Raw genomic sequence first — 20,427 nt, forward strand, 5'->3', positions numbered from 1 at the left:
TAAGTCCTTTGTACTGGAAACTTGCATTCTCCCAGTAAGGTCATATATTGTACTACGTACGTTGCAAGCCGGCCCCTGGAGCAATTTTTTTATTAGTGCTTTTGTGAACAAGAAACATATAACAAGTGGCTCTATCCCATCTCCACCCCCCCCCTTTCCCTGTCGCGATATAACCTTCGTGGTTGAAAACGACGTTAAACACCAAATAAAGAAATAAAGTATGCGAGATGGTCTACAGTTCTGTATCGTTCTTTAAATGTTACCGTCTGGACAGTGTCTGGAGGCCTTGCAAGTCTATTCGCGCGCCATTCCGTGTATTACTCAGTGTGTGTATGTGTGTGTGTGGGTGAGGGTGTGTGTGTGTGTGTGTGTGTATGTGTGCGCGAGTGTGTGTGTGTGTGTGTGTGGGGGTGTGTTTTCCGTCACCAGTCCAGGTATTTGTTGATTCTGTTCATGTCACTCAAAAGTGGCATCTGCGCGCTTGGGAAATCGCTTGCACGCTTTTCCTTATCTATGCAAAGTGTCCATTTGCAGCGTTTTATTCCGACTGGGTGACGATTTCTATGGTTTTCTTCATGATGATGCGGCTTCGACTGTTTGATTTTCCCGTTTGCTTTCCCTTTTGATTTAGCGTTTGTCTTTTTACATCTAGTCAAGTTTTGACTAAATGTTTTAACATAGAGGGGGAATCGAAACGAGGATCGTGGTGTATGTGGTATGTGTGTGTGTGTGTGTGTGTGTGTGTGTGTGTGTGTGTGTAGAGCGATTCAGAGTAAACTACTGGACCGATCTTTATGACATTTTATATGAGAGTTCCTGGGTATGATATCCCCAGAATTTTTTTTCATTTTTCGGATAAATGTCTTTGATGACGTCATATCCGGCTTTTTGTAAAAGTTGAGGCGGCACTGTCACACCCTCATTTTTCAATCAAATTGATTGAAAGTTTGGCCAAGCAATCTTCGACGAAGGCCGGACTTGGTATTGCATTTCAGCTTGGAGGCTCAAAATTTAATTAATGAGTTTGCTCATGAAAGTTGTCATTAAAATCGATTTTTCGCAAACAGATTTAAAATTGATTGCATCGTATTTTTCATCACATTCTGAATCTAAAAATATATACATATGTCATGTTTACTCTTAAAATGTGATCACAATTAACGAAAATAGATTAATTAGTCTTACGATTAAAATGGAAGAAATCGATCCAAAAATGATTTCATCTTATTCTTTATCATTTCCTGATTCCAAAAACATATAGATATGATAGGTTGTATTCAAAACAAGCTCAGAGAGTTAACAAGAATAAAGAAAAGCGCGCTTTTCTGCTTAGCACAATACGCTACCGCGCTAATCTGGCGTGTCAATATCACTACGTTTTGCACGTGGGAGGTGAGCGATTTCCTTCACGCGGGGATTGACGAAGCTGTACTGTCTTGGTGAAAAAATACAGTGCGTTCAGTTTCATTCTGTGAGTTTGACAGCTTGACTAAATGTAGTAATTTCGCCTTACGCAACTTGTTTCCTGCTTTTTTCTTTCGATATTCTATCAGCTTGTCATGGTTGTAAACCGTAAACCGTAAATCGCGCCATCCTTTCAAAAGTGTTCAAAAAGCGGGCAGAGTGATTTTCATTTGCGCGGAAGCATACGGAAAGAGTTTACGACGTGGATTACCCCACGGCGACAGTGCATTCGGTGCACTTTTTCATACCCTTCCGCGACATGAAAAAGTTCACTGCAGTGCAGTGTCGTTCGCATCCAGATGATTAGGGCGTAATGAGGCAATTAATGACATGCAGTTGGCTAATAAACATCTGCCCTCTGTTCCCTCAAAATATGCCGCGCGCCTGTCTTTTGGCGGTAACCACCCATTACTGGTCGAACCTGAATGGATGAGATGCAGTTTGCTAATAAAGATCTGCCCTTTAACCCAGCCAAATACGCGAGAGTGGCTGTCTTTTAGCCCAATAAATAACATGCAGTTTGCCATTGAAATCCTGCCCCTCGACTCTCATTTTCAAACCATGCCGAGAGCCTGGGTGTTTGCTGTAACCGCTCATTAAACTGATTAGTGATCAAAGCTTGTTTTTTGACATGCAGTTTCCTAGTAAAGATCTGCCCCTCTGACCCACCAAAATATGCCCTGCGCCTGCCTTTCGACTGTAACCGCTTATTACTGGTCAAAACTGAATAAATGACCACCCACTCCCCAACCTGACATGCACAGCATTGTTTTGTTGACGTCATATCCGGCTTTTCGTGAAAGTTGAGGCGGCACTGTCACGCTCTCATTTTTCAACCAAATTGTTGACCCCATCTTCTTCTGTCTTCTGCGTTCGTGGGCTGAAACTCCCACGTACACTCGTGTTTTTGCACGAGTGGAATTTGACGTGTATGACCGTTTTTACCCCGCCATTTAGGCAGCCATACGCCGCTTTCGGAGGAAGCATGCTGGGTATGTTCGTGTTTCTATAACCCACCGAACTCTGACATGGATTACAGGATCTTTTCCGTGCGCACTTGGTCTTGTGCTTGCGTGTACACACGAAGGGGGATAAGCCACTAGCAGGTCTGCACATACGTTGACCTGGGAGATTGGAAAAATCTCCACACTTAACCCACCAGGCGGCCGCGGCCGGGATTCGAACCCTCGACCTTCCGATTAAGAGGCCGACGTCTTACCACCCCGCCACAGCGCCCGTCTTGTTGACCCCATAAATAACATGCAGTTTGCAATGAAGACTCTCTTCCTTAAAATGTCGAGCGTCTGTCTTTCCGTTCATTAAACTGATTAGGATTCAAATTTGATATACGATATGCAATATGCAAATATGCAATATGAAAATTAAGATCTGTCCCTGTAATCATTTTGAATATGCCGAGTGTACTTGGCCTGTCTGTAACCGCTCATTATTGGTCCAAACTAAATGAACGACATCCAGTTTGTGAATATATTTCTGTTCTCTGGAAATGCACTGAGTAAATGCATTTAAAGTTTGAACTGCAATCGCTCATTACTGCTGGAAACTTCATAATGACGCAGTGTTTTTCTTAGGAAGGATCTGAACTTCTAAACACTCAAAAATCTGCCTGTTTGTCTACTGTAACTGCTCACTTTTCTGACGTAAACTGGATCGAACCTTGCACAGATCAAGTGTGTGTGTTATCATTACACTAATAATCATGCCGACCGTTATTGTCGTGCCTCTAATCAAAGCGATTTATGCCTTTACGGCGTCAGAGAAAATACGGGGGACGGGAAAGTTATAGCAATGTTTGGGCTTGTGAATGCTCTGTATTTCACTTTGTTTGGCGGTCTGCCCCAGGAATAGTGCGTTGCCATTAGATCTGGTTGCGAGGCGGACTGATTGAGAGGGAGTTTTTTTTCTCGAGGATCGAGCCTGTGTTGGAAGCATTCTTTCTTTCTTTATTTGGTGTTTAACGCCGTTTTCAAACACGAAGGTTATATCGCGACGGGGAAAGGGGGGGAGATGGGATAGATCCACTTGTTAATTGTTTCTTGTTCACAAAAGCACTAATAAAAAAAATTGCTCCAGGGGCTTGCAACGTAGTACTTACTGGGAGAATGCAAGTTTCCAGTACAAAGGACTTAACATTTCTTACATACTGCTTGACTAAAATCTTTACAAACATTGACCATATTCTATACAAGAAACACTTAACAAGGGTAAAAGGAGAAACAGAATCCGTTAGTCGCCTCTTACGACATGCTGGGGAGCATCGGGTAAATTCTTCCCCCTAACCCGCGGGGGGATGTTGGAAGCATGCAGGTTTTAGAACTTCTTCTTCTTCTTCTGCGTTTATTGGCTGAAACTCCCACGCACACTCGTGTTTTTGCCATTTTGGGTATTCTTTGATTGGGTACCTGCATTTTGTTTGTTGTATTTTTTGAATTTATGTAATTTTGACCTTTCTCTGGCAATCTATTTTGCGTTTACAACACGTAAACATTTCAAACAACAGACTAGAATCGCCGCAAGCTTATTAATTTGGAATTTCAATGTTGTGCACATGCGAGCAGAAGAACGTACCCCCCTTACCCTTACACACCTACGAACACAAAGAGCTGCGGGGAGAGGCCCACTCTGAATTGGTTAGAGAAGGTTCTCATTCATTGTGTGTGTGTGTGTGTGTGTGTGTGTGTGTGTGTGTGTGTGTGTGTGTGTGTGTGTGTGTGTGTGTGTGTATGTGCGATAGAGAGAGAGAGAGAGAGAGAGAGAAAGAAAGAGAGAGAGAGAGATAGATAGAGAGAGAGAGAGAGAGAGAGAGAGAGAGAGAGAGAGAGAGAGAGAGAGAGAGAGACAAGACAAGACAAGACAAAATCCTTATTATCGAGGGTAATAGCCTGATAAGCAAGAATATAATTATCCTTTTATAAGAGAGAGAGAGAGAGAGAGAGAGAGAGAGAGAGAGAGAGAGAGAGAGAGAGAAAGAAAGAGACAAGACAAGACAAAATCCTTATTATCGAGGGTAATAGCCTGATAAGCAATTATATATCTATGTTTTTATAAGAGAGAGAGAGAGAGAGAGAGAGAGAGAGAGAGAGAGAGAGAGAGAGAGAGAGAGAGAGAGAGAGAGAGAGAGAGAGAGAGAGAGAGAGAGAGAGAGAGAGATCGAGATCGAGATCGAGATCGAGAGATCGAGTGTGTTTGTCAGTGTGTCAGTGTGTGTGTCTGTGACTGTCCGCCTTCGCGAGCACGTTACATCCATGCATGTCCCACCAACCACAAAGCATATGCACGGGCACACCGTGACCCCTTACCCTACACCACCACATACACTGTCACCTCCCTCGCCTATGGCAGCGGTGTTGCGTGCGTGTGTGTTTAGCGCCGATAGACAGAAGCACGGTGATTTACCGCTGGCCCCTTCCGCCAACAAATCACCGCAATAATGGGGCTCAAGCAGACACAATCCTAAACCCCACAGACCACGCACACGGCGACACTACGACTTCCCAAAAGCCCACAGGCAAAACTCAACCCAACTCCGCACGAGCCGAGCGCGAGCCACAGCTAAACTCTAAAACCCGCTACCGTTATCAACCCCCACTCTGCTTCTACTGCAACCAGCACGGGAGCCGTTGGAACTTTTGCTCTGTCGTCGCTGTTTGTGGCGACTCTGAGCGATTCAAGGCATTCGCGGGAAGTGTGACTTTACGGAACAAGTGTGTGGCCTGGGCCTGACTGAGGACAGTCTGTACTGCAAACCTCCCGCCGCGCGGCGTAGTATAGAGGCGACAGATAGCAAAGATTGAAGAGTAGAGAGAGAGAGAGAGAGAGAGATCAGAGACCAACAACCTGTCAATCGCTGTCTTTCAGTATTTTCTCTGTCGAGCGTTACACGAGGGCGTGTTTTTGTGTTTAGTGTTTTCACGGCTGAAGGTGCAACACGGTGTCTGCCTAATGACGCGGAAAGTGTGATTGTGTTTATGGTGTTTACTGCTGGTACTTATACCAGTTTTTAATGTCGTAGGGGATAGGATTTCTCTGGCTCCGTAGCTTGTTTTGTTTCATATCTCCGCTGCTCAGCATCTTTGACCTGCTTGTTTTAATTGTGTTTGTATAGACTCGCGGTCGTCTGCATACGTCAGTGCAAAAGGTGTGTAAAAAGACTCCAAGTAAATAAATTGCTATATTGCTTTTAATTGTGTTTATAAACATAGGCTAGAGTGCGGACTGAGACATAAAAAGTGTCCGTAGAAAGGTGTGTTCAGTGCACTGCGTCGGAGGAAATTGCTGTACTGTTTTTGTGTGTTTGCATGGACATACTTTAGTACGCAGACGTAGATGCACAACAATGCGGTCACCTAAAGGCTAAACTGACCGTAATTATTTTGCAATAAGGTCAGTGTCAAGAAGAATCGGGGCAAATAAATAGAGAAATCAAAATGTGTCACTTGTCTTTTTAGTGTTAAGGTTTCTCTTGCATCAGCAGTGCTAGATCGTTCGATCGAATGTCGGGATATGCAAGGATTTGATGCAGGCGTCGAAGAGGTTTTGTGAAGTGCCACGGTTAGCTTTTCTTCTTCTGTTTCCTTCATTTGGTGATTACGGACAGAACGAACCTTTGAGTAGTGTGTACGAAACAGCATAACAGTGAGAGAGAAGTGAAAATACAGTATTAGACAATTTAACAAAGAATCAGCTTTATTCAATAACATGTTGACATTCGGATTTTCATTAATTTTCAGCTGTTGAAAGTTTTCACTAAAATAATATTTTTTGGATACTTCATTTTTTTTACGATACTGTGTCTCATTGCTTCTTAACAAGCTAACTACGCGTTTTCACTTTCTACAAAGATCACTCGTGCATGATATTCATGCATTTTGCAACCGTGGGAAAAAGCCACGGACAATAAGCAATAGACTGATGCTAATCCAATAAACAATAAAAACCAATCCATACATCTTTATGAAACCCGCCAACTCCCTTCAGACATTGTCAACAGCGATCGGTGACGAAAGCATTGTCCTAAATGTAACGCGTGATGAATATTCATAATACGCAGCATCCAACATCAAAGGAACGAATGCTGATTGCATTATTAAAGCGAGGCATAAACTGGTGCAGTCCCGGTACAAAAATGATTGTGACAATTTTATTGATGCTGTCAAAGCGATAGATCTTCCTGCACAACTTTCTCTCGGCAGCTTTTTGTCTGTGAGCTTGTAAGAGAATAACCGATACGTAGCTTAAAAAAAAAAGAGGTTTTCGAATATCAATAGAAACAAAGGTTTTTTTAAACGTTTTTTTAGTTGGTTTTTTTACTTGCAAGTTCTGAAAACGCTGTATATTTTCACAGCATATTATGTTTTAATGCTCGATAACAGGTTAGTTTATTGGTGTGATTTTGTTTTTGCGTGACGTCGTCTTGACTGTATTTTATGTGCAGGAGATTTTGACAAGGTTCGCAGTCTTGCTTTGAATGAACGGTTTTTATCTTGATGACAGAGGAGAAGCTACACTGAGCCCAAAAAGTTAAGGATATTTTTTCAGTGGTATAGCCCAGATGTTAAACAGCAGTTTTTTGGTCAGAAATATACGTGTATTTGAAGATCAGTCTTTCTTCTGCTCAAAAATGGGTTTCAAATATCTCGTAGATAATCGAAGTATAAGTTAAAAACGAGGCTTCTTTGGGTTATTGTTTTTAATAAGGTAGTTAGTTACCAGTTGGTCACAACCGCGTGTTATAAATCTGATGTCCACAGTGCGTTCGAACAAGTGTCTTTAGAATAAGCGTCGGACGTCAGTCAATGCGTGATTTTCTCTCGTTTTAAATGCGTGTTTTTGACGTACAGGTTTGACAAATCATCCAGTTTTGTGTTTGTCACTTTTGACAAATTATCCAGTTTTGTGTTTGTCATTTTTGACAAATCATCCAGTTTTGTGTTTGTCATTTTGACAAATCATCCCGTTTTGTGTTTGTCATTTTTGACAAATCATCCCGTTTTGTGTTTGTCATATTGTGACGCGACGGGTGTTTTTATTATTGCCAACATGTGTGCCTGTGTGGATCGGTGTACAGGTAGTTCTACTGCGTGACGGTGTCTCTGTGTTCGTGGATTTATCAGCGGAAGTCATTCTGGAGTCGACGATTGAGCTTATCGCGAGTTGATAAACTCAGCCTGTTTGAAAGTGACAAGTTTGTCTGGCGAAGGACAACAAGTTCGATTCAGGTTCCATCGGTCGCGAGTGCTGCCGTTTTGGGATTGTCAAGGTTAATCAGGGCGACTGCTGTGTTAGGCTTGGTGACAATAAACAAATCACAGTGGTTGATTACCAGCAGCCGTGGAGGATAACTGCTGCCGGAGTGAAGTTGTGTTGATTTGATGTTGGATGTACACACTTGCGTCAACACAAAAAGCTAACACCGTTTCCTAATAACCTTGGCGTTTATAACGGATTTACTGACGAGACAGATTTTTCACAGGATACAGCGCTTGAGTTGACTGCGCATTTATTATTTCAAAAAGGACTTTACTGCTGTCGTGGTTAAAGATCGTCGCATAGTGTCCACAGATAATAAAAACAACTTCGTGTTGCTCCGTACTTAGGCCAACAGAGTTGTGTGACAAGATCTGCAAACTTCCAGCGGATACCGATTGCTGGATACAGGAACAGGACATCTAAACTACCTGACTGCAACATTGTCAACAGTACTGGTCGTACGGATATTACGTGCTGTGCAACCTCCGTTGATTGGTTTTCCAGGAAAGTGACAAAAACAACGAGAAAAGAACCTACAAATCAATATTTCTTGATTTCTTGTTTGAACAAGATTTGTACCCAAAAAAATGGGACTACATGTGGGATTACGTTCACCTATAATCTTCAGCTAAACAACATTCTTCGGAAATAAACCAAACCTACAATGGGTTTCGACGCCGACAAGTTCGTCAGCGGAATCAGCGAGGACAAGAAATGCGGAGTGTGTAGCGGGGTGCTGGACAACCCAGTCCGCGCCGCCTGCGGTCACCTGTACTGCTCCGGGTGCATTCTACCCTGGGTGGTCCGCCACGGCTCTTGCCCCCAAGGGTGTCAGACCCTCACACCCAGCGACTTAGAGAACGTCCTGCCTCTGAGGGAAGTCATCCTCAACCTCCAGGTCCGCTGCGAGTATCGTCCGCGAGGTTGCCAGGCTGTGGTTCGTCTCACGGATCTGATCGCCCACATCCAGGATTGCTCCTACCGTCCAGTGACCTGCGGTCATCCCAACTGTGGAGCCACGGTGTCTCAGCGGCAACTGGCCGAGCACGAGGGTGTCACGTGCGAGTACCGCCCTGTGGGGATCTGCCAGGAAGGCTGCGGGTTGGTGCTCGTGCACAAGACGCGTCACAACCACCACTGCGTCACTGCGCTCAGACAGCTCATCAATGAGCAGGTGAGTGTGTTGTAACTCACTTTTCTGCACAGTTTTCTGGAGAACGGAGAGGGGTGGGGGTGGGGGTGGGGGGGGGGATCTGCCAGGAAGGCTGCGGGTTGGTGCTCGTGCACAAGACGCGTCACAACCATCACTGCGTCACTGCGCCCAGACAGCTCGTCAACGAACAGGTGAGTGTGCTGTAACTCCCTTTTCTGCACAGTTTTTTTTGGGTGATAATTCTAGGTGCGTCAAACCCATTGCGTCAGTGCACTGAGACGCCGCGTTAACAAAAAGGTGAGTGTGAATTTTGACAGACAGACAGACAGACGGAATGACAGATAGGCAAGCAGGTAGGCGGGCAGTGTGTGAGTGTGTGAGTGTGTGTGTGTGTGTGTGTGTGTGTGTGTGTGTGTGTGTGTGTGCGCGCGTTTGTGTGTGTGTGTTTTAGTGTGTGTGTGTATGTGTGTGTGTGTGTGTGTGTGTGTGTGTGTGTGTGTGTGTGTGTTTGTGTAAGTGTGTAAGTGTGTGTCTGTGTGGTAATGTGGTATCATATTTTGAAAACTGTCGAATAGCCTAAACAGATGAGACAGAACGCTGTTTAGAGATCGGAGAAAACAAAGGGAAGTAAGCGCCCTAAATGCATACGGCATGTGTGGTAGAGTAAGTGAGAGTTATACGGAACCAGTCTCCTGGCACCTGAGAGAATAACAAGCATTGAAATGAACAAGCGACTTTCATCCTCAAAAAAGGATGATCGCCGCAAGCTCACATGTTCCTCATTCTCCAAGGCATTCTACCTAAAACGTACGCACACAGTCACAACAAATCAATCTATATTTTGAGAGTTTATACTTCGATTTGCTGTCCGATCCAGTCATTGTATACGCTCTGTCTCACTTATCATCATTTAAGAAAATGAAGAGCAGGCTTTTTTTCCTTCTTTTCCGCCCATTACTGATATTTTGTGATACCTTTCAGGAGCAACACGTGGGCGCCCTGGAACAGGAACTACAGCGGAAAGATCGTAGCTTCCAGAAACGTGAGCGCGTGCTGCTCGCGCAGGTGACGTCACTGCAGCGAAAGGTCAAGCAGCAAGCCAAGCGATTCCACAACCAGCTCACAGACCTCAAGCACCGTTTCAACAACGAGCAGGTGAGAAAACTGCTTTAAACAAAATATAACTGTGCTGTTATTGAAAATAGGACTAGGCCCGAAGTAAGCTTATTTGTCTTTCATCGACTCTATATACGAGCAGGTAAGAAAAACATCTTTGAAGAAAAGAAGTAATAACTATGCTAGTATTGAAAATAGGGCTGGGCACAAAGTAAGCTTATTTGTCTTTTATCGACTCTAGTTTAACGTGTCGCATGCGTAATCTTCTTCTTCGATGTTGGCCGCTCTTTTTCTTCTTCTTCTGCGTTCATGGGGTGAAACTCCAACGAACACTCGGTTGTTTTTTTTGCACCAGTGGGTTTTTACGTCTATCAGTATCACTGTTTTTACCCTGCCATTTAGACAGCCATACGCCGCTTTCGGGGGAAAGATGCTGTGTATTTTCTTGTTTCTACAACCGTTTGCCGCTCATATTCTCGGCTTGCTGGATTCCTACAAGCTGGTCGTCACTTCTACGTCGTTGGATAAGGAAAAATAAAAAAAAAACCTGTTGGTTTAGGGAAACCCGACCGACCCTTTTTTTCCCGCCGACCCTAAATTGTTTTTTACATTTAGTCAAGTTTTGACTAAATGTTTTAACATAGAGGGGGAATTGAGACGAGGGTCGTGGTGTATGTGTGTATGTGTGTGTGTGTGTGTGTGTGTGCGTGTGTGTATGTGTGTGTGTGTGTGGTGTGTGTGTATGTGTGTGTGTGTGTGTGTGTGTGTGTGTGTGTGTGTGTGTGTAGAGCGATTCAGGGTAAACTACTGGACCGATCTTTATGAAATTTTACATGAGAGTTCCTGGGTATGATATCCCCAGATGTTTTTTTCATTTTTTCGATAAATGTCTTTGATGACGTCATATCCGGCTTTTTGTAAAAGTTGAGGCGGCACTGTCACACCCTCATTTTTCAATCAAATTGATTGAAATTTTTGTAAAGCAATCTTCGACAATGGCCGAACTTTGGTATTGCATTTCAGCTTGGTGGCTAAAAAATTAATTGATGACTTTGGTCATTAAAAATCTGAATATTGTAATTAAATTATTTTTTTATAAAACGATCTAAAATTACGTTCATCTTATTCTTTATCATTTCCTGTTTCCAAAAACATATAAATATGTTATATTTGGATTGAAAACAAGCTCTGAAAATTAAAAATATAAATATTATGATCAAAATTAAATTTCCGAAATCGATTTAAAAACAATTTCATCTTATTCCTTGTTGGTTCCTGATTCTAAAAACATATAGATATGATATGTTTGGATTAAAAAAAACGCTCAGAAAGTTATAACGAAGAGAGGTACAGAAAAGCGTGCTATGCAGCACAGCAAAACCACTACCGCGCTAAACAGGCTCGTCAGTTTCATTGCGTTTTGCACGAGCGGCGGACTACGGTCATAGTGAAAATATGCAGTGCGATCAGTTTCATTCTGTGAGTTTTACAGCTTGACTAAATGTGGTAATTTCGCCTTACGCGACTTGTTTCATTTCTCAAAAAACACACACACAAAAACACAACTTTTGGCACATTTTGCGAACCATACCGAGACTAAGGGAAGTAACCTCTTTTCAACTCGACATCACACGTGACACTTGCAATGGCGGCTTAAAAAAAAAAAAAGCCAACCTACCGACCCTATTTTTTTTTGGTCACGTTACCCAAAACCAACATTTTATTTGTTTGGCCTAAGCCTCGTTGCTGAGGTCTGCTCCCTCTCGCCACGTCTGGTGTGTCTGGGCTGTGACAAGGGGGAAGTTCCGGGAGCATGTGTTCGGGGATCAGGAGACGGTGTCATGGACAGAAAGTTAGACATTAATAAATAAACAAATATTCTGTATCTGGAGCCGGTTTTATGGAGTTCCAGTGGTCACACTGACAGTCGGACCACTGCTACGTTACCCGACTGCCGTTTTGCGAAAGCGGGGCTGTAAGGTGGAAAATAGTTTGTTGATAAAAATCCTCTGTCAAAGTTATAAGTCGCAAAATCCGCTTGCCGTGTCGCAAAACATGGGACAAATGCGAAGACACATTTTGTTTTGGAAACATCACAATAACATAATCGCCCCTGTGATTTCGTATTCGAAAGTAAGTTCTGAGCAGACACACAAGATCACGTTACCTGGGACATCCCATTATAGTCAATGTCATTCAGCTATTGTCCTCTGACCACCCTACTGCGACATTCAGATGCATAAGTGTTAGCTGATGACATTCCGGTAGTGTCCTTTGGCCGTCCTGCTACGGCGTTCAGACGTATATTCAAATCGGCAATAGTGAGTTTAGTGTGTATGTTTGTTTGTGTGTGGGTGTGTGTGTGTGTGTGTGTGTGTGTGTGTGTGTGTGTTTGTGTGGGTTTTTTGTGAGTGTGTGTGCGTGCGTGCTAAAAAAGTATATTATCACAGTCATGGTCAGTATCGACGACAACACACACACACACACACACAAACACACACACACACGCACACACACACACACACACAAACATACACACTAAACTCACTATTGCCGATTTCGCGTAATGGGCAACTTGCCTATTACGCGTAATCGGCTGCCGATTTCGCGTAATTGGCTGCTGAATTCGCGAAATAGGCAAGTTTTAGAGGCCTTTACGCGATTTCGGCAAAACGCTGCCGATTTCACGTATTGAGCAGCGTTTTGCCGATTACGCGAAATGGGCAAAAAGTTGCCCATTACGCGTAATCGGCAATTACGTGAATTCGGCACGACATATATATAGGTTACCTCAGGTTATTCTTGTAATTTCCTATTCCCTCACACATGTAGAGCAGTACAGAGGTTATACCACGCAGCGAACGTTCTTCTAGTTTAGCATTGCAAATTGGGACGCTCCATACTGGTAAAGGGTTTCCGTTCTGGTAATATAATGGTGAATGATAGCTCCTTCGTATAGGAGTATAGTGACAAATGGTTGTTCCCTTGCGTAAGACATTGGCCATTCCTCCCATTGTGGCTAGGCCATTAGCCTGTCTGCGATCAAACTGGAGGCGTTTGTGTTGAATTCATAGCTTCTTGTGTGTTTGATGTTTGGGAACTTTAGCTATTGCGATGTTAACGTTGTTGATTTTCGAGGTCTTTATGATTTTGTCTTTGATCACACTCGAGGTGTTTGTGTTGAATTCATGATTTGTGTGTTTGAGATCCGGGAAAGTTAGCTATCACTTTGTTAACGTTGGAGATTTTCGAGGTCTTTATGATGCTGTCTTTGGGTTCTGATTGCAATCAGTTCGGTGGTCTTCTTTCTAACGTACACTTTTAGTACAGAAGTACGGGGTACTTTGTCCAGAAGTACAATGGTACGAACTTGTCAGTCCGATGGGAATTTTATGGTAATGATCTTCCATTCCGGAATTAACATTGTCGCGCAAAGTAACGGCTGTTAGTGTGGAGCAATTCGTGAAAGAGAAACTGTAAGAAAGGTTTTACTTGTACATCACGATATATTTTGCCGAACGGGCGTTTCACACGTCAAGGACATTTCATTGTCTTGACCACTTGGGTCAAAGGGTTGTGGTCCGATTGTGCGTGTGTGTGTGTGTGGGTGTGTGTGTGTGTGTGTGTGAGCGTGTGAGTGTGTGGAGGGGGGAGGGGGGAGGGGGGGCGTTTGAATGCTGCTTTCTTTTTGTAATTCTTTCTTATTTCTTTGTTTTGCATGCCAGAGACACATTCTGATCATCATCGCTCCACGCTATCGCTGTAGTCCCTCTGACCGGACGCTAAAGTCCTACGCGAATCTATCAAAACAAGAATACAGAGTTATCTCCCACTATGTTGTTCGCGAGACGAAAATGATTGCAGATTGGCCGACTTCGACAGTGATCTCCGTTCTGTTCTTCACAGTTATGATAAAGACATCGTTCTAAGGTCAAAACAAGTCGAAATTTTGGGACTGCTGCCGGAAGGAGACCGTAATATATGGTTGCATCACTGTCAAAAAATCGTCTGCTCCAGCGAGCGCCGAAACCAAACGGTTGATTATCACGTGACACTTATGCCATATTTAGAGTTGTTTGCACAGTAAATACAGCCGCGAAAAATAGCTCGCTTGAAACTGTCTTACATATCAATTCCTTTGTAATTTAAAAATTACACAACACCATGAAAAATCATTATCGACGATCGCGAATCTGCTTACATCCATAACACATCACGAAAAGATCTAAATATGTACAAAATCGATTTCCTCGCCAGACAAGGAAAACCAAGGCATCCTGTCAAGGATAGAATGAGCCGAACTCATTTTGACCTGAGTTCAGGATGGCCAGAGACACTGTTTGGTTTTCTCACTCTGTCTGTTGTATTCTTCTTGTTGGCTTGTCGTCTGCTTGAGCATGATTGCATGATTGCAGACCACGTGCTCCTTTGATTTCTGTCAACATTTGTTAGCAGGGGAAAAGGGAGGTGACCCGGCTTTCCGTTTCCTGGTGGTTAGTCTGTCTCTTTTCCGCTCCGTCGTCTCTTGGTTTTCAACACCTCCCTGCCAACAAAAGTGAAACTTGGAGACCGAGGCAACACCTATTCTGCTCGTAAACCCTCAACTAGTCTCGTCTGCCGCGTTTCTTGCTGGGATAAAAAGACCCAAAACGCTCTCAGACGTCGCAAACAGAAATACGAGGAAGCTTAGGATTTCGAGACGAAAGTGCTGGAAAAATAATGATGCCAGAGCAAGAGATATGTGTTGAAAAATCTCTTATTTTTTTCACCGTAAGACAACTTGAGACCTTCAAGATTTCCGGTGTACCTCGGCTGATTGGCGTGCGCCTCTTGCTTATATTTTGCGTCCCTTTTCGAGTGCCTCTGCCCTTCCTCTTCAGGAGTGCTCCAGTTGACAGGGTTGTTCTCTCAGTTTATTGGCGGTTGGGTGATTTGAAGCACAGGCGCTTGAAGTGACCATGTTAATGGCAATAGCAGATATAAACTAAGTGTAGCATTAGATCTGCGAGTTGTAGGGGGGCACTGCGGCGAAAGATGTACAACCGACCAAAAAGAACTGTTCAATCTAAAATAAGATGACTACTCTTAGTAAACACAAATTGACGTGTTTTTTTTTTTTGTTTTTTTTTGTGGGGGGCGGGGGGGGGGGGGGGGAGGTCTTAGGAAGTTGGAAAGACGTGCGTAAAGTTGCTAATAATGCGTTAAATTGTATGTGTTGTCGTTTTGTAATCCTTTGATGTATTTGTGTTGGGAAATAATATACTGCGTTGTCTCGTCACTTTAATCATGACACCCTCAATGGCCAGAGGGGGAATCGAGACGAGGGTCGTGGTGTATGTGTGTCTGTGTGTGGGTATGTAGAACGTTTCAGACTAAACTACTGGACCGATCTTTATGAAATTTTACATGACAGTTCCTGGGTATGATATCCCCAGACTTTTTTAAAAAATATTTTCGATAAATGTCTTTGATGACGTCATATCCGGATTTTTGTAAAAGTTGAGGCGGCACTGTCACACCCTCATTTTTAAATCAAATTGATTGAAATTTTCGTAAAGCAATCTTCGACGAAGGCCGGACTTTGGTATTGCATTTCATCTTGGTGGCTTAAAAATTAATTAATGACTTTTGTCATTAAAAATCTGAAATTTGTAATAATTTAGTTTTTATAAAACGATCCAAATTTACCTTCATCTTATTCTTCATCATTTTTTTATTCCAAAAACATATGAATATGTTATTTTTGGATTAAAAACAAGCTCTGAAAATTAAAAATATAAAAATTATGATCAAAATTAAATTTCCGAAATCGATTTAAAAACAATTTCATCTTATTCCTTGTCGGTTCCTGATTCCAAAAACATATATATATATGATATGTTTGGATTAAAAACACGCTCAGAAAGTTCAAACGAAGAGAGGTACAGAAAAGCGTGCTATGCAGCACAGCGAAACCACTACCGCGCTAAACAGGCTCGTCAGTTTCACTGCGTTTTGCACGAGCGGCGGACTACGGTCATTGTGAACAAATGCAGTGCGTTCAGTTTCATTCTGTGAGTTCCACAGCTTGACTAAATGTAGTAATTTCGCCTTACGCGACTTGTTTTATTTTGAAGTTCAGGCCCCAGTGTAACACAGGCGTGAGGCGTAGTTGCAGATCTTGGGGTATGTGTGCAGAAAGGAAGAAATAACATTCTGCGACTGCAGAGGGCGGGGCAGTGGTGCACGAGAAAAGGATTAGCCGATTGGGAGCCAGCCGCGGTGTAGGATTGGTTGACATTTAAATTTGTTGTGATTTCAACGAACCAGGCCCCGCGCTTTGTTCTCACCCGGTTGGGGTGGCACCCACTTCCGGTTCGTGGACCTCAGGCCTGAACAGTTGCCGTACTGTCGATCACCAGCTCAGTAGCAGATGGAGGTTGAACATGCACCTTGATGACAGCTTGTTCTAATGGCTACTTCGTTATCTGTAGACGACGGAAAGCTACGCCGCGAGGGTCCATGCTTCAGGACACTTCTTTTAATCAATATTTGATCGTCTTGAAATTGGTCTTGACGATTCAATCTCATGCCTCGAGGGTTGGCGCTGTCCAACCGAGGCAAAGGACCGAAGACCGTGGATGTAAAGATAAGCCTTAACGTTCTCCAGCTATGCGATAACCACCATATGATCTTGAAGACAGTTCTCTTGGCCCAAAAAGACCAATGATGTCTGATTTGGTCGAAGGATGAAAACGTATAGTTTTTGTGAAACGGGTACAAAGCCGGTCAGGTATAATTTGAGCTGGCTCAAAAGGAGAACTGACATGTTCAGTAATAAGTAATAATTCAAGTAATTGTGGACTTCAAAAAGTCGTAGATGTGCTATATTTTTAGCTAAGAATACGTCTGTCTGTTCTCGTTCATGATCTTCACAACCCGAATGTTACAACAACAAAAATGAATAAAAGAAGAAGAAGGAGAAAAAGAAGAAGAATTTGCATCCCTGTTGTGAGAACAGCTCACCTATTAGACTAGTTTTCACTGAAGAAAGGATAGCTTTTTCAGTTTTAGACAGGTTTTACATTTTAGAAACGTTTTTAGACATTAGCAATAGACCTTTTTCGGTATCTGAGCAGCTCTCGCGAGACACGCTCTTTGTTATGCTTTAAACATCGCGAGAACTTCGAACCTAGGCTTGTGCAGCTCGCACGAGATCGCTGTACCGCATGCTTTGCTATGCTCTGAAGTTTGCGAGAGATTACGAGAGCTTGGAATACTGATAGGGTCTATTGCTGTGCCTGTGGTCCCGGGAAGACAGACACACAATGTATCCAGCATGAAAAACTCCACGGAGTAGAAGACCTTGGAAACGGTTCCCTCTTGACGCGGTCCTCACCCTACGCCCTTTACGCCTGTCCCCTCAATTCTCGTCACTTTCACACCCTCCCCCATCCACCCCTCCTACCCCTACTTGCTGTCACGAGAGGAGAGGACGGGGGACAATTGGTCGGCAACATCAAAGGGAACGGTGGCAGAAGAACTAATTTGCAGCCTTTCACCCCTCTGCCATGGCGGAGACACCCCCTTCGGCACCACGGCTGTTTTGCTTTCCCTTTTCTTCGTGATAGCTAGCTGTATGGTTTGGCTGCGTTGGTTATGAGTGTCGTGAATGTTGTTGTTGTTGTTGTTGTTGTTGTTGTTGTTGTTGTTGTGACACTCCCTTCGACACCACGGCTGTTTTGCTCTCATTTTTCTTCGTGATAGCTAGCTGTATGGTTTGGCTGCGTTGGCTAAGGGTGTCGTGAATGTTGTTGTTGTTGTTGTTGTTGTTGTTGTTGTTGTTGTTGTTATGACACCCCCTTCGGCACCACGGCTGTTTCGCTCTCCCTTTTCTTCGTGATAGCTAGCTGTATGGTTTGGCTGCGTTGGCTATGGATGTCGTGAATGTTGTTGTTGTTGTTGTTGTTGTTGTTGTTGTTATGACACCCCCTTCGGCACCACGGCTGTTTCGCTCTCCCTTTTCTTCGTGATAGCTAGCTGTATGGTTTGGCTGCGTTGGCTATGGGTGTCGTGAATGTTGTTTTTGTTGTTGTTGTTGTTGTTGTTGTGACACCCCCTTCGGCACCACGGCTGTTTTGCTTTCCCTTTTCTTCGTGATAGCTAGCTGTATGGTTTGGCTGCGTTGGTTATGAGTGTCGTGAATGTTGTTGTTGTTGTTGTTGTTGTTGTTGTTGTTGTTGTTGTTGTTGTGACACTCCCTTCGGCACCACGGCTGTTTTGCTTTCCCTTTTCTTCGTGATAGCTAGCTGTATGGTTTGGCTGCGTTGGTTATGGGTGTCGTAAATGTTGTTGTTGTTGTTGTTGTTGTTGAGACACCCTCTGCGGCACCACGGCTGTTTTGCTCTCCTTCTTCTTCTTGATAACTGTATGGTTTCGCTGCATTGGCTATGGAAGTCGTGAATGTCGTCGTTGTTGTTGTTGTTGTTGTTGTTGTTGTTGTTGCTTTAAACAAAATTATATTCAAAATACATAACATGAAACAATTAAAAGTACGCTACCAGAGCACAAATTCAAGTAAAAGATTATTTTACGTGACCGAAACAATACAACATTACACAAATATTCATGATGGTGGAAATGACAATGATAAACCAGGAATAACAAATCGGGGGTAGGGGGTATACAAAAGCAAAACAGAAATCTTAATAGCGCCTTAGAAAAAGAGTAGTTCTTGTGGTTTTCAGTTCGCGGTGTTTGCTTGATCGACTAAAGGCATGAGTGTTTGCAGTACATTGTTGTTTTTATCGTTGTGGTTTTTGCTCTTGTTTGTCGCCAACAATATTTGAGAAAAAAACCCACTGACATATATTGTTGTTAAGTTTATTCTGTTCAAGAGAAACGAGACCGTTTGCAGCAATCTCATGTGCCCAGCATATTTATATCAACATTACCAGTATACCCGAAACTTTGAGCCGATGATTGTTGGAATTCAATTTGCTTTAACCTTGGCCGGATGAAAATTGACAATTGTAGCGTTCTGTAAGCCACACGTCTTATCACAGTTTGACAGTTCAAGCGCAGAGGAGGAGAGCCGCAAAAAGAGTAACGGAGGCGAATGATGAGAAAATTAGAGGTCGGAAAAGCAACTTTCAAGTTGTCCCCGCCTTTCTGTGTTCGGTTTTCTTTGCCTCCTGCTTCGTAGCCGGAGGTTGAAGTTTGTTCTACAGTGTTTCTTGCCTTCCTTGCTGTGTTTTGTGGCTGCCAACGCCGCACAATGCTTTCATTGTTTGCTTCAGTTTCTCGTCATTCTCTTGTACTTCCGGTTCCGGTTGCTACGTTGTTCGGTCGTGAATCTCAATACAATGTTGAAAGTGCAGCAAAAGCTTACCGCGCCATAGTTTGTCGTAAGGTGTTAACTTACAGTAGGAAACTGACTTTGATACCAAGGATATGATTTACGGTTTGGTTTAAAAAAAAAAAACACTTCCGATAATTACGTCACTTTTTAATCAATATCACAGCAGAGCTGCACAGATTGCGACTGGATTGGAGTATACAATTTCCTGTTTTTGTAAGGTCGTGAAAGTTCTGGTGCTGAAACAGAATTGAGCCTTCCAGGATCAATCGATCCAAACTTGTGCTCGTGGCCTCTGATTTCTGAAGTACAGTTACAGCAAGGTCGGTGGCGGCTACCACGAGGCACACATCGAGTCGTCCCATCAGTGGCAGAGACACAGTGGTGGTAAAAGAGGCACTCGAGTGATCCTGGAGCATTTTTTTAGAAGATAAACTTGCAACGAGAACACGAACAGGAACGCCTGATGGAAGCGGGTTAGGAGCATTTCTTCGACTGCGTAAAGACGTAGGCAAACAGAGACAAACAGACGGACAAATTGAAACACAGACAGCCAGAGAGAAAGACGCACGCACGCTATCACGCACGCATTCTCGCTTGTTCGCAAGCACTGACAACTTACACACACACACACACACGTACACACACACACACACGTACACACACACACACACACACACACACACGTACACACACACACACACACACACATACACACGCGCGCGCGCACACACACAAACACACTCACATACACAGACACACACACACACACATACACACACACACACACACACACATGCACGCACGCACACACATACACACACCGTTACACACACACACACACACGTACACACACACACACACACATACACACACCGTTACACACACACATACACACGTACACACACACACACACATACACACAAACGCACACACACACACACACACACACACACACACACACACACACACACACACACACACACACACACACAGGCACGTCTATGCTCAAAACTGTAAGATTTACACGTTAATAAAACAACTTACATTCGAGGGCATCGGAAGACCATCGGTAGCAATACTTTGT

General features: G+C 43.5%; 1 protein-coding gene across 1 annotated transcript; it reads left to right on the forward strand.

Annotated features, from left to right (window-relative positions):
* The first annotated feature begins 8,247 nt into the window (after window positions 1-8,247).
* On the forward strand, window positions 8,248-19,104 carry LOC138963688 (E3 ubiquitin-protein ligase PDZRN3-B-like). Its single transcript, XM_070335535.1, has 3 exons — window positions 8,248-8,908; window positions 9,869-10,042; window positions 19,048-19,104. The coding sequence occupies exons 1-3, from the start codon at window positions 8,399-8,401 to the stop codon at window positions 19,102-19,104; spliced, it is 741 nt and encodes a 246-aa protein (XP_070191636.1). The 5' UTR covers window positions 8,248-8,398.
* The last annotated feature ends 1,323 nt before the right edge of the window (window positions 19,105-20,427 follow it).

This window comes from Littorina saxatilis, linkage group LG4 (genome assembly GCF_037325665.1).
Source record: "Littorina saxatilis isolate snail1 linkage group LG4, US_GU_Lsax_2.0, whole genome shotgun sequence".
NCBI lineage: Eukaryota > Metazoa > Mollusca > Gastropoda > Littorinimorpha > Littorinidae > Littorina > Littorina saxatilis.